At 38.2% G+C, this 13,285-nt stretch overlaps 1 protein-coding gene across 1 annotated transcript in view; it reads left to right on the top strand.

Annotated features, from left to right (window-relative positions):
- The window catches only part of LIPC (lipase C, hepatic type), a 63,528-nt gene that overhangs the window by 7,762 nt on the left and 42,481 nt on the right, over window positions 1-13,285 (top strand). Inside the window, exon 2 of the mRNA XM_084213469.1 lies at window positions 9,271-9,383. Coding sequence (XP_084069595.1) covers window positions 9,305-9,383 — 79 coding nt within the window. The 5' untranslated portion in view covers window positions 9,271-9,304. The remainder of the gene's footprint in view (window positions 1-9,270; window positions 9,384-13,285) is intronic.

The raw sequence follows: 13,285 nt of genomic DNA, 5'->3' as shown, positions 1-13,285 counted from the left end.
GTATTTAAAGTGCAATAACTTTTGTAGAATCTCACATGGTAATTTCACTAATCTGGAACAAACAGACTGGAAGACACATTTTTTCAATACAACAATATGATGGTCACCAGAAACACAATAACTTTATCTAAAAATATTAAGAGGATTAAAATGGTCCTGTAGTAAATAAAGGAAAAAATCCTAAATTTTTAGTCACAAATTACTCATGGGCCTGAACAAAGCTACATATTTCTTGTATTTTCTGTATCAAAGGGAAATTACTGTATTAATAATAAATTGTGTATTCCTATAATGTGCCACTAAGACAAAACCCTCCACAATATATTCTGCTTTCTTATTCCATTTTTTATGAGACTTCCCAGGGTTTGTGAGGAGAAACATATACATGCAATTTAGTAGTATTTGATAAAGTTTGTACAAAGATGGTTTAACCAGAGCAAAATTTGAGAGAGCAAAATTTGACCTGATAAATACAAAGCATAAAGCATTTATCCAATGCTTTGCCAAAGTTTCAAATACATTTTGTTTAGTGCATATTTTGAATCTTTTCACTTCCTTCTCTTGTTTTCTAGGGGAGATGAAAGTCCATGAGTAAGAAATTCAGATCTACCATTAATGAGTTTGCTTTTCTCAGGCACTTTTAGGAAATTGCCCTAAGCCAGTGGTGTAAGTATGAAAACATTGTTAATGTACTGCAACCACACAAACATTTCTAGTTACATCTTGATTTCAGAGTTATTGTCTACAGTATACCTTATACCTGGAAAACACACTCTTGACACCTTTAAAGAGATCAGAGACTGAATTCCTCAATTTCAGGGTACAGAGCATAGTTGAGGTGCTTGCCTGAGGCTGACGCCAGAACCTGCATTTTTAAATGTGTGTTCCTACACTGCCAGATTAACTAGCTGTCAGGCATGAACTGCAGAGCAGATTGGACCATCTGTGGGGGAATATGACAAGATTTCTGTCCAATAGTTTGAATTCTTTCTCTGCAGGAAATTTCCATGTAAGATGCCAAATGGAATTTGGAAATTAAAAATAAATTAGTAATAATTTTGAAGCTATAATTAGAACACAGAAAACCAAGGAATACAGAGTAGGATATGGAGCTATTAAATCTCCATGGAAAGGCCAGCTGCCTGCCTCTGTGCTATTCCTAAGGGTGGTGTGAGGGTAGTGCAGGCCAGTGGTGGCTGCCCTGGATTTTCTCCCACAGTGCAGAGTGAAGGAACACACACAGATGAGAAGGTACAGGTCCATGTGCCACAGGCAGTGTGGGCTTAGCAAGGTTTGCATCCCATGGGTGAGGCCCTTGCAATGGCACTGCTCCTCTCCCTAGTAAATACATTTTAGACTCCTTACCTATTCTCCAATCACCACAGACCTAGGAGTTAACTTGAAAATTCACTAGACTGACACCTGTGCTCTGTCCTACAGGTTATTCAACAAATAACATGCCACACGTTTTGGAATATTCAACCTGGAATAAGCATACATGAAAGAAACTTGAGAAGTTGGTATACCCTGTAAATTTTGAAGGTTTTTGCAATGCATGTTATGGTCAGAATAATTTTAATGCTTGCTTCCTTCTCCTTTTTTGTCTTCCAAGCAAGTTACTCAAAGATGAGCTTTGCCATCATTTCATTTCAGTGGATCTGTGACAGCTCTCTGGGTTATTGACTTTGTTACTCCCACAGTGCTCATCCCAGTCCCTCATCTCTGCTGGCCTCCAGCCCTTCCCTCAACTTCCTCTTTAAAGTAAAGGCACTTCTCAAGCACTTTGGTGAACCACAGCTACTTAAAAGCCACAAGCACAAACTGGTCATTTGGGAAAGAGTATTATTCTTACCCAGCTGACATAATCAGCCTTTCTCAATGAGCAATTCTCCTGGATGCAGCATATGCTCCAGGGCTGGTTTGCAGAGCACTTGGCTGCAATAGGTGTGACTCCCAGATGCAGAACTAGCTTTGTCTTATCCATCTTGCCACCCATGAAATGTTTCCACACGCAAATGAAGGAACACAGCTAGGGAAAAGAAAAAACAGAGCTAGAGAAAACACCCTGATGGGGTTTCTTTTTAATTATATGCCTGGATTTTTGGCCTATTCCACAATGCTAAAAATGAATACCACAGATGGAGGGTGGGTGTTAAAGGCCCACTGAACACTGAAATTTTACTGATCTGTTATAACAGGACACATCTGTGCTAAATACAGTGTTTAGTAGTTCTTCCCATTTGAGTAGTGGAACATCAGTATTTACAGGACACTACCAAGAAATTGTTTGAACTCATGGTCACAGTCACTTCAAACCTAATACTGACTGATTTGTTACTCTGAATCATTTCAACAACTATGAATTTTGGAATACCAATATATTCAATCAATTATCCTATGGTTTATGCAGACATCAAAGCTATTCAGATCCAGAACTAACACAGAAACAACTATTTCAAATCTTTCTAGTAGGCTACATTAATTTCTATTTAGTGAACAAAGTCCACAATTCTTTTACCAATCTGTAACATTTTCAGGCAGTTTTTCAGACTAGATTTTCAGAAAGTTGGAGAAGATTTTAAATGCATGTTTATCCTAACTGATGCTTAAAGTATTTAAGGCTTCTTCATCCCTCAACTAAGCCAATTTTCTCTCTTAAAATCTCCTCTAATCTTTTAGTAATGTAGGAACTGCCACAATACATCAGATCCAAGGGTCTATCCACACCAGTATTTAAGTTCTGCTAGGACTAGCAAGAGCTGTGTCAGTTCCTGGAACAAACAAAATATTTAGAGTTGATAATTAACCACCTCAAACAGTCTGCTGCCCCCTCATCTACTCTGTATATATGAATCCTATTCTTCTCCTTTGTCTTTCTTGTCTGTTTGTTCTTCTCTTTTCATGAAAACTCAATTTTAATGACAGCAGCTTCACAGAGATCTGGGTTTTGCTCCTGTGAGCATGTTGAATTCTAAGAGACATCATCAATCAGCCTTTGAATGTTTAGTGTCTTTCAAGTTTCTTTACTTTGGCATGGTTCTTTGCCTTTTGTATAAGTGCCTTCAGAGTATCCTCTTCAAATATGTTACCTACAAGAAGCCCTGGTTGTCTTGTTCTTGCTTCCTTCTTTATCCATAAGAGCCATCAATCAATATCTGAAACAAGTCTGCTTTCTATTTGTGGTTACAAATTCTTTCTTCTAAATACAGTAGCTCAAAAGCAAGAGAGAGAGCACTATTGGTTTTCCTCTGTGTTCATGTGTTTCAGACATGCTTCTGTTTGATGTGGGGAGGTGAACGAGCAAGGCAGCTTCAAAAGGCATTGCTCTAGTGTTGGTTTTGCTTAAAACCATAAAGCTCAGTCCTCAGGGGGAAAGGAGATGGGCTGGATCTCAGTCTTCCAAGGAGCTTTTTTGCATGTGCTTGGCTGTTTCTTACCCAGAACAGTGAAGGGAAATGCCCTTGCAGGCACACTGAGGTTTCCAAAGGCACATCTGCTCTTCACAGTTACATCTATTGACACCCCAGTGCTAATTTGGGGAAAGTTTCCTATGTGTAACAGCTCTGTGTAAAAGCTGCTTTAACAACAAAAAATTCAATGCAAACATTTACAGGTCACCCCTGAAACAAGACACTGACAACAGGGCATATCCACAATAAGACAGAATCCCAGTGGATAAAAGGTCTGCAGCTGCACTACCCCTTCCAGTAGTGCATAATCATGCAGAAATTTAGTCCTGTCTGTTGAAGAACAGAACTAATTGTAATGGGAGGCAGGGAGTAGGCCAGCTCCTACCTGTTTTAAGGCAGGGTAATATGCAAACTCCCAATATCCTACACATAATGGAAGAGTATGGACAGTTCAGATGTATTGGGATTTGTTCTCCCCTTTTATTTGGTTCATCAATTCTGTGCTTTTCTGATTTGTCAAGCTTTCAGAGACATGCCCCACATGAACACAGTGTACACATGAGAAAGACAGACCCAGAAGAAACAGCATTCTTCTGAGGCAATCAAACAAGTAATGCTTTGTTATGAAAAGCACTCCACGAACATTGAAGTAAACAAAAAGTGCCTTTTTTTAAAGTTTGAAGTAGAAGTAGATGACCCACTTATTATACAATTATGGTTGGCAATTGTATTTGGGTTCTCTTCTTTGTTTACAGCTGTTTATAATAAGAATTACTCAGTGCAGCACATTTCCAAAATTATTGAAAGGCACAACTATAAAAAATCTGCTAAACTTGTGGGAAAACTTGAAACTGCAGGAATTCCATTCCTACTCCCAAACGTGCTTCCAAGGAAAGTCAGATAATATTCTGGGTGATGAGTCATGGAAGAAGACTACCTTATCAGGGGATAGAGAGTATGAAATGCATCTTGTATGAGAAATTCATATTTTACAACACTATGCTCATGCAAATTAGTGGCTTTCTTTCATATCAGAAAACAAAGTTTGCTGATCAATTATTAATTTTGAATTTAATACTGAAAAGTCTGATGGCTCAATAGCTACTGCTGTAAAGGAGGCTTCAGACTCATGTGCAGCTGCTGTATGTTTGACACAGACCATGAATCTACACACAAAAGGCCATCTAAAAATGTCTCTTCAGAGTTATTTGATATTAAAAAATCCTAGAAAAGATCAAACAGGCAGAATAAATTTTGGATTTAAAAAGTGCATTAAAAATTCAACCACATAAAAATTTTCTTGCTCTATAACCTCAGATGTATTAGCATAACCATCACATGAATCTTTTTTCAGATGCTAGGGTTATTATAGGAACACAGGGCGGATCCTCAGCTGGTGAAAATCATTAGAGCTGCACAGAAGCCAATTTATGCTTGCTGAAGTTCTGGCCCATAAAATCTTTTCCAAACCTGAAAGAACATCTTGTACTACAATATAACAGGTCTTCAGGTGATTGAAAAGCATCTTGATGAACAGAGTGGTTTCAGGAAAAAAAGCAGGACTGCATACCTGACAAATTTCTGCTCTGTGTTCTTTTCTTTAACTTGATTAGAAAGATATATTCAAGCAAAAAGCTGCCTGGTACAATGCATCATTAGTCACACGCTGCTTCCAATAGTGAACCATCAATTTTATTTTAGATGTGAATATGTGCAAGAGGTCTAACTGTAACTGGAACATTAGCCAGGAAGCAGATGGGGACTGTGATTGAGAACCTACCTCCTGGGTATATGTTGTACAAGCAGCAGCTCAGCAGAAGAGAGAAGGTTATCAGGCCTCCTTACAGGGCATGCAAACTACATATAAACACATTGACATAAGCTACAAATTTGGGTTGACCACTGTGTGTTTAAGATTCTATTTCATGTGAAGTTGGCAAAGCAGTAGCCTCCATGCAATATGAAACGTGTTCTGTTTCACAGAGAGCAGTTTGGAATATCTATTTCTAACTTTGGAATCCAGATCACTACAGCAGGTATGAGTGATTTCAATGCAAAAAATGAAGTCATTGCAAATTCTGGGTGTTATGGAAAACAGGGATCATATCTACAGAATTTTTTTTAAATGGATCCTTTAATTAAAGACTAACATATTTAACCATAACCATATTTAAACCTTAAATTTGAACAACTTATTTTCAGGCATTTTTTAAGAATCAAGATTTTTGCAAATACCAAATTATCCACTTTCCTTATCCAGAGCATGAGTAGCAAACATATCCAATCCTAAACTTTCCACTCACTCTTGAAAGTAACATCAGGACACAGTGCAGCTTGCATGTTCCAGGTGTCATTTTCATACATCAGCCTCCCAGCCTTTGTTACAGTCCCTGAGATGGCTGTTCCCTGATTTTCTAGCACCTGTGTTGTACATTTGTCCCTGCCAGTGGTGCAGGACTGCAGCAGAGCAGCCTTACAGCTCATAAGGCTCTGGAAGAACACTGGGAGTGTGGGTATCGAGTTTCACCATTCTTATGATCAAACAGTGGAATAAAATGAAGACCCAGAGCACCCTCATTTTCCCAGAGAATTCTCTTTTTTCTGCAGTGATTTTCATTCAGAATATTGGATCTCCCACTCACTACACCTCATGCAGATTCAAATGTGGCTGAAAAAGCCATTTTAGTAAGTGATGCAACATGCTGCCAGTAACTCTGAGTAGCAATTACACAGTTGCTTCTGGTAAATACCTGGCTCCATTTTTTCTATCCTCATAATGTGCCAAAGACTCTTTCTTGTTATGCTTTTTGCATTAGGGTACTTAATTCCTAAAATAATTTAGGTTATATAGTCATAGAATATTATATATGCAATAGCAATACAAATGGCAATTAACCCATCTAAGAGCATATCAAGCAAAGTAATTATCAATTGACCAGATAAACATATTGAAAATAGCAAAGATTATAATTTCAATATTTGGATTCACAGGAAAATTATTTACCAGGAGTTTCTTACCTCTAATGATCATTACATTTGCAGAAGACCCATTCTTTTCTCTTTGAGCAGATAATAAAGGTAATTGGAATTACTCATGGAAGTCAAATGGAAAAGAAAAGCAAACCCAAAGGCATACTCTGAAAACACATGGTGTGACAAGGCTGTCGAGGCCATTGGGAGCAGCTCCTTCCTCTGGAGCACAATCACATCTGCTCTCTGCAGACTAATGTGCCACAGCAAGCAATTCATTGCTACATAAACTCATCCTCATCGTGCACTGTGAAACCTCTCATTCAGACCTGTACGATTATTCCCACAACACTGCTTAGTGTTCTCACCATTATTGCTGACATCCTGTGAATACTGGAAAGACAAATAAATATCAGCAATAGCTGACACAGAATTGCCAAATGAAGTAAAACCTGCCAAAGGAAGGCAGGTTCCTCCATCTTTTTTTCCCAGTTTTCCTTTTACCACTTTAAGCAATCCTTCATAAAATGCTCATAATGTCATCCTGGCTTCCTACATGGGTTCCATTGGGAGAAGTAAATCTAAATATTGATCCCTATGGACTTTATTTTCAGGCAGTCTCTTCACAAAGATCCAACAGCCAGTTCTGCCCCTGACATATCTACCACCTTGTTCCATAACAATTCCTGTCTGCAGAAAGTGATACTTGCAATCTTTCTCCTCTAAATGCTCTCTACTTTCTTGATTACTGTGCCTAGTGTTACCATTCAACCTGTCAGTCAGACCTGTCATCTTCACATAATCTCCAGCCAACATTATTCTAAGTTCACTGCAAGGCTGTGCTAAATCACACTAGTAATCTCCACCAGTCTTAACTTCACTAAAATACAGCATTTCCTGTCCAGCATAAAAGCCTAAATTCATGTCCAAATTCTATCTCCTGTCTCCTTTTCTTGCTCACTAAAATACTGCTGTGATCAGTATTTTTCATTTATCAAGAGTAATTTTGATCCTATCACCCCCTTTTCTGTATGTCCTCTTTTTCAGTATACCTTCACACACACACTAATCAATCAGTCTTGACAGTGCTTCAGATGTTACTGTGCCAAGATCACTGCCAGCTGCAGTGACTGGTCTGACCTTAGAGACTGCTTGGGGGTTTTCCAGATGTCTGCTGTATCCTGGACTCACAGCTGCTTGGAATGAGCAAGGAAGGAAAGTGATCTACACTTTTCTCCTGCCTTCATGCTGCATCCAGCAGTATAGACCCTTCCTCACAAAGCCTGCTTCTCATATGCTTGAACAATGCATCAAGCAAGACAGAAGAACTTCCCTGCTGAGAATACTTTCTTTTTTTTTGTCTAACATGTCAGTTCTGCTATAGCATACTGGTCATATGAGATTTAGTCTTTAAAAAAGAGAAAACTCTGTTATCTGGGGCAGTTTAAAGTAGTTCTTGATAATAAAAACAACAGAAAAATAAAAATTCCTCAGGCTGGCATGGTATGGCTATTATTTTTTGTATTCTAAATTTAGTAAATAACCTAAGAGGCTTCATAAAGAAGCTGGGATTCACTGAATGCTCAAAAGATACTTTTTCAACTTTTAAGCCCTGTTTCAGTCATTTCATTTGACACAGAACTAGAGTTCTTAAAAAGCTGTCTCCATTTGCTATTACTAACAGCAAATCCATAATAAACTAAGTTTAGCAAATTTAGACTATCACCCATTCTTGTGCATGAGGGCTTCTTAATGATTCAGAACATGGGAGAAATTTTCCCATGCCTATTTCTAAGGAAAATTCCACAATGGTGCAAAACATGTAAGTGAGGTATGCTACACTTATCTGGCTAATTACACCTTAGCCCAGGTGGGCAGGTAGCCATGGAGGTTTGCAGCACTAACCCACATAAACTGGCAATCCAGTGACCCATGGAAATGCAGGTGGATTTGCAGCCCATGCTAAGGCCTGTGCTGCCATGGCTGTGTCCTAGCTGGCACTTTGCTCCTTTAAAATGAGCCAGAGCATTCTCAACACCATTGACTGGTGTGGCAAATGTGTGATGCTGCAGACTGATGCTACCACAGGAGAGGCCAGCATGGTGTCCTGTTCATGTGGGAGATCCAGCTGGCTGTGATCCCTGCGCCTATCCAAGGGTAATTTTTGTCCTCTCATGCTTTGCAATACGTACCTACTCACTGCATACACACACACAGTGCTCTAATTAAAATTCTGCTCTGATTTCCAGTATGAACCATACTATTTTAGTAGAAACCTTTCCTCTGAAATGACTCTTACATTTAGTACCTACAGTTTCTTATGATTCTTTTATTGGAAGTGGAGAGAGATGTTGGTTAATTGTGCTGTATTAGTAAATGTCTTATGTGTTAAAAATTCAGTTGATTTGAAAGGAAAGACTTTGTGATTAACCAAAATCTGGTACTGACTGAATCACTGAAATAAGAGAAGTGTTTAATGTATATAAAATTTTGATGATTGCTTCGCTGGGACTTGTCTATGTTAATGAAATATTTAGATGAACCTTCAGCTCTTGCCCTTATTTTGCAATGTGTTCAGACTGAGCTGTCGACCAGCTGAATGCAAGCTGGTTACCCTGGCCTTTAGCAGTATTTCAGAGGACAAATGCCCTCAAGTCTGTCCTCAAAGCTGAGCACTGTTGAACAAGGTAAGAGGATCCAGCTCCAAATTATTTCTGCCACACGTGGCATAAAATAAAAATGAAGAGGTTGGAAATAGGCAAATTCCAATTTCCCTTCCATAAAAGGAAAAACCGGAGCAGGGGACAGATGAAATCGAGGTTAATGATTAACGGGCAAAGAATTTCTTGCAAAGCATTGCTAATTCTTTCCTTTTCCCATCTCTTGGCAGAAATTAGCAGGACTCTTATTCAAAGAACCAAAAAATGAGAAGTTTGCAACTTTCATTTTTATTGCTTTCTTGTATCATCATCTCAGCAAATACATATGAAGGAAAGAAAAAAGGTAATATACTATTAAATATAAATACTGATCATTAACTTTTAAAAAATGTTTATGCTATAAAAATTTAGTAGTGTTGACTGTCTGGTCATTAGGATGTTGGGTTTGGGTGCTATGTTCCCTAAAATATGGCATTTATACCTGTCTGTATTTATTGGAAAATGTAGTTGCTCATAATTACCACAAATATTTCCCAGGGGGAACCCATACATGTTGAGGCTATGGAATTAAGTAATCTGACTTTTAACAAAGCTTCTGATTAAGCTAATTTTAAAATGTATAAATTTGAAAATATTCACTGAATTGATAATGTTATAATCTTCTTGAGCTGGAATTATTCCGTGTGACAGATTTAGTCTCCTACTATGAATCAAAAATTGTAGCTACCTGGCAGTGTTTAAGTTTTCATTTGCTGAGTTGCCTAATGCAGACTGCCTTTCATCTCAAGTGGATGAATATCTTTGAGTGGAAGAGATCCACCTGCAGTAGGTTTTGTTGAAGGTTTTGTCTTTATCACTGGCAGGGCTGTACAGCCATTTCCTACACATTTGTGACGCTGCACATTCTGTCAGTATCTGTGTGACTGTTGAGCAAGACAGGACATCAAACAACTGCATTTCATAAAACCTCTCTGATGTGATTGACAAAGACAATGCCATGTTTGACCTCATTATTGATGTATACAAAGCAAGCATTAGTTTTCCTTCTTATCTAACTGCATTTCTAATACTCAAAGTCTGGAGGGGAAACGAAGTTTTCTCCTTGGCTGGAAATAAATCAAGATATGCACATTCACAGAAGTATGGCCCCTTACAGCAGCTGTGTTTTGTATTTTTGTTAATTTATATTAATAGTTTTAGAAACCATTTGCTACACAAATGCTTTATATGAAATAGCCATAGTGATTTCAATCTACAGGAAGCAGGACCATCTTTCTTTGATCCTGCACATTAAATTTCCCCTTGGGTTTAACTTTGAACAATATAAAATCTCTGAATTAAAACACTGTGAGAAACTTCAATTAATGGCATAACTTGGCCTGGTTTACCAGACAAGGCCTGCACATCCTTCACAGTCGCTGAACCTTAGAAAGCTATTTAGAAAAGTTGACCAATTCTGTATTTTTGAGAGAACCTAAAATAAGAGCTCTAACTTTAGTTTGAGGCTTCTCCCATCATCTTTGCTCAGATCTATTCAGATTCTACTGTGTGGTCAAAGTTTAGTTGCCCAGAGATACACAAGGCAGAGAGAGGAAGTCACTGCCCCCCGTTCTTTCACAGTCACAGGTCCTGCCTCATGCAGCTCACATTCTCCCACCCCCATGACCTGTGTCACCATTTGTAGCAAGGTCGGCCCCTTCACTCTCTCCATCCCCTTTCCCCTCATGACCTAGGACTCCGGTGTCATGGACTTCACTTGTTTGCTCATTGCTTCTGCAGTTTAAAACCTTACTTGTGGGCCACAAACACCAGGTCACATGTCCTATTGGCACTAGCAGATATGCCCAATACACAGTAAGTTGAGACAAGAGACTGCTTTCAGAAGCAGAGAAGGTTTATTTCTAAAAATGCAAAAACATCTACTGTATTTTCTTCCAGAGGCTCCCCACAGCCTAACTAGATCTGCTAACTAGATCTGCTATAGGGGGTAGTTATCAGGCTAAGACCCTGATGTTCCATTATGTTGAACTAGGATCCTCATCCCTTGCCACTTTTAAATCAGTCTAATTCCAATTCCAGCTGTCCATTTGCATGAATGAGTATTTCTGCATCTTTCACTCCCTTGGTATCCTGCTCCAATCCAACCTCAACCTCACCAGCCTTGGCCAGAACATAATGTAATCCCCAGTTCTCAAAACTTTGCCTTATTTCTTTACCATTTGACTTGTCAGCCAAGCTCTGCTTGTTCTGTGAGTGCTGGCTGTACCTGGTAACCTCGGGGACTCATTCTCCTTATTTCACTTCTCAGTGAGGCAGATTCGTTTGCCACAATGGCAGATGCAAGTGACAGTAAGGCATCACCTCACACTAAGGAAGGGAGCAAAGCTTTTAGCTCTGCATAAGAGGCCTTTTAATGCTGTCAGGTGGAGACAGCTTTCCATGAGCACTGAATCTATTTTACCTGGATATCCTTCCACCTTGGAGCTCACTTGTTCTTGTTTTAGCAGGAACTGCAGCATAGAACAGCACAACTATCAGGAGTGCAAAGCCTCCTCAGGGATGAGTATCTGGTACATAATTCTAGCACAAGCAATTACCTATGAAAAAGCCATTCTCTAAAAGAACAATCACTGTCTAAAAGTCCTACTCATTCATTTGTATCCAGAAAATAAACAACTGCTTCAATTTTTTTTTTTCTGTACCATTGTATCCACCTACACAGTAAAAGAAATCACATCACAAAATCAGAACTTGTACAAATTAGACTGCAGCAGGTAAATCAATTTAGATGAGTGTTTGTAAATATTTTTGATCAAGTTATGTACAAAAATATATATTGTAGGTTCTTATTTTATACTTAATTATAGTAGAATAAGATGGAGTGCATTACCAAGCAAAAACAACACCAAATTTAAAACACACACAGGGTTATTCTTAAAAAACCACAGAGGGTTTCTGAAATGCCATGGTTTTCTTGTACATTTATATAGCAGGAAAGAAGTTTGGCATTTTTGCCAAAGGTTCATTATCTAAAAGCAGAAACCCAGAATGAGAAATAAGCACCTAAAAATAACATCCCTGAAACTGAGCCAAGATGATTCTTTCTACAAGCATGTGAAAAATACATAAGCTCTTATTTATTTTGATTCTTCTTCTGTAAACATAAAAGTAGGTGGGAATATTTTCCATTATTCCATTTCCTTGTGCAGAGCAGAGTTATAGAGCAGCTGACATGAAAATGCATACTGTTGAGCTAGCACTTCTTACTTGACAATCTCACAGCTGGCAATTGAGCTGCACTTTATTTGCCCAAAAGAGAAGGTAACATCTTAGCTGTCATCCATTCTGCTATGTTTTAAGTGCTATAATCACCTTAGTATTACACACTGGCCATAGGAATGGACTGTACAAAAATCTGAATAGCTGTTATGTTTTCTTCATTCCCCAAATGGATTAAAGATGCAAGAGATGTTTGGTATAGCAAATATATATCAAAGTCTATAGAAAATTCCTCAACAAAATGCAGTGTGTGGGGTATACTCTATCAGATCCAAAAAACTACCAAAATAATAATTTCTACCTCTTTATAGCGGGAAAACTATTAGAAACACAAAAAGCATAGGAAATTCAAAAGCCATTTAAACTGTAGAGATAGAGAACTAAAGTGAGCCCATAGGAACAAGTCTAAAAACCATTAATATTTCTTATTTACTTAAATGGACTTACTGATCACCTCTAAAGTATAAATTCACATCACTTCTAGTTAGATCACTTCAAGAGGGATTCAGAAGCTAAATTTTGTGCCATACAAAAATAATGGTCCAAGAAGTCCTGGAATTTGGAAGTTCAGACACCAGTTACACTAATTACCTATGTTATGATATTCTCAGGAGAAGTAGTGCAAAACTATTTGCTGCCATTTTCTGACTGGTTGTGTTTAAGATTTGCACTGCTCCCAAGAATCTTAGAATTCTACCAAAATTTCTATTATCTAAACCAATTATTTTTCCTTTTGTCACCTGGAAAAATCTATGAATATAATTTCAGACATAAATTTTCACTAGAGGATGTAAAATATAACCATGGTTTAACTAACAGAAGGCCCTTTGCTTTTCCACGAAAAGAGACAATAACAGGAACCCAAGTGACAAAGGAACTATCCATGCATGAAACAACTTTCAATATTTCTACTAAAGCAAGTGACTGCACATCTTAATGAGGAGCTTAAATTCACCAGTGGATTTC

Source organism: Fringilla coelebs (assembly GCF_963513975.1).
Source record: "Fringilla coelebs genome assembly, chromosome: 12".
In the NCBI taxonomy this organism is placed as follows: Eukaryota; Metazoa; Chordata; class Aves; order Passeriformes; family Fringillidae; genus Fringilla; species Fringilla coelebs.
The sequence above is the reverse complement of the archived record's forward strand: the minus strand, read 5'-3'. Positions and strand labels throughout refer to the sequence as shown.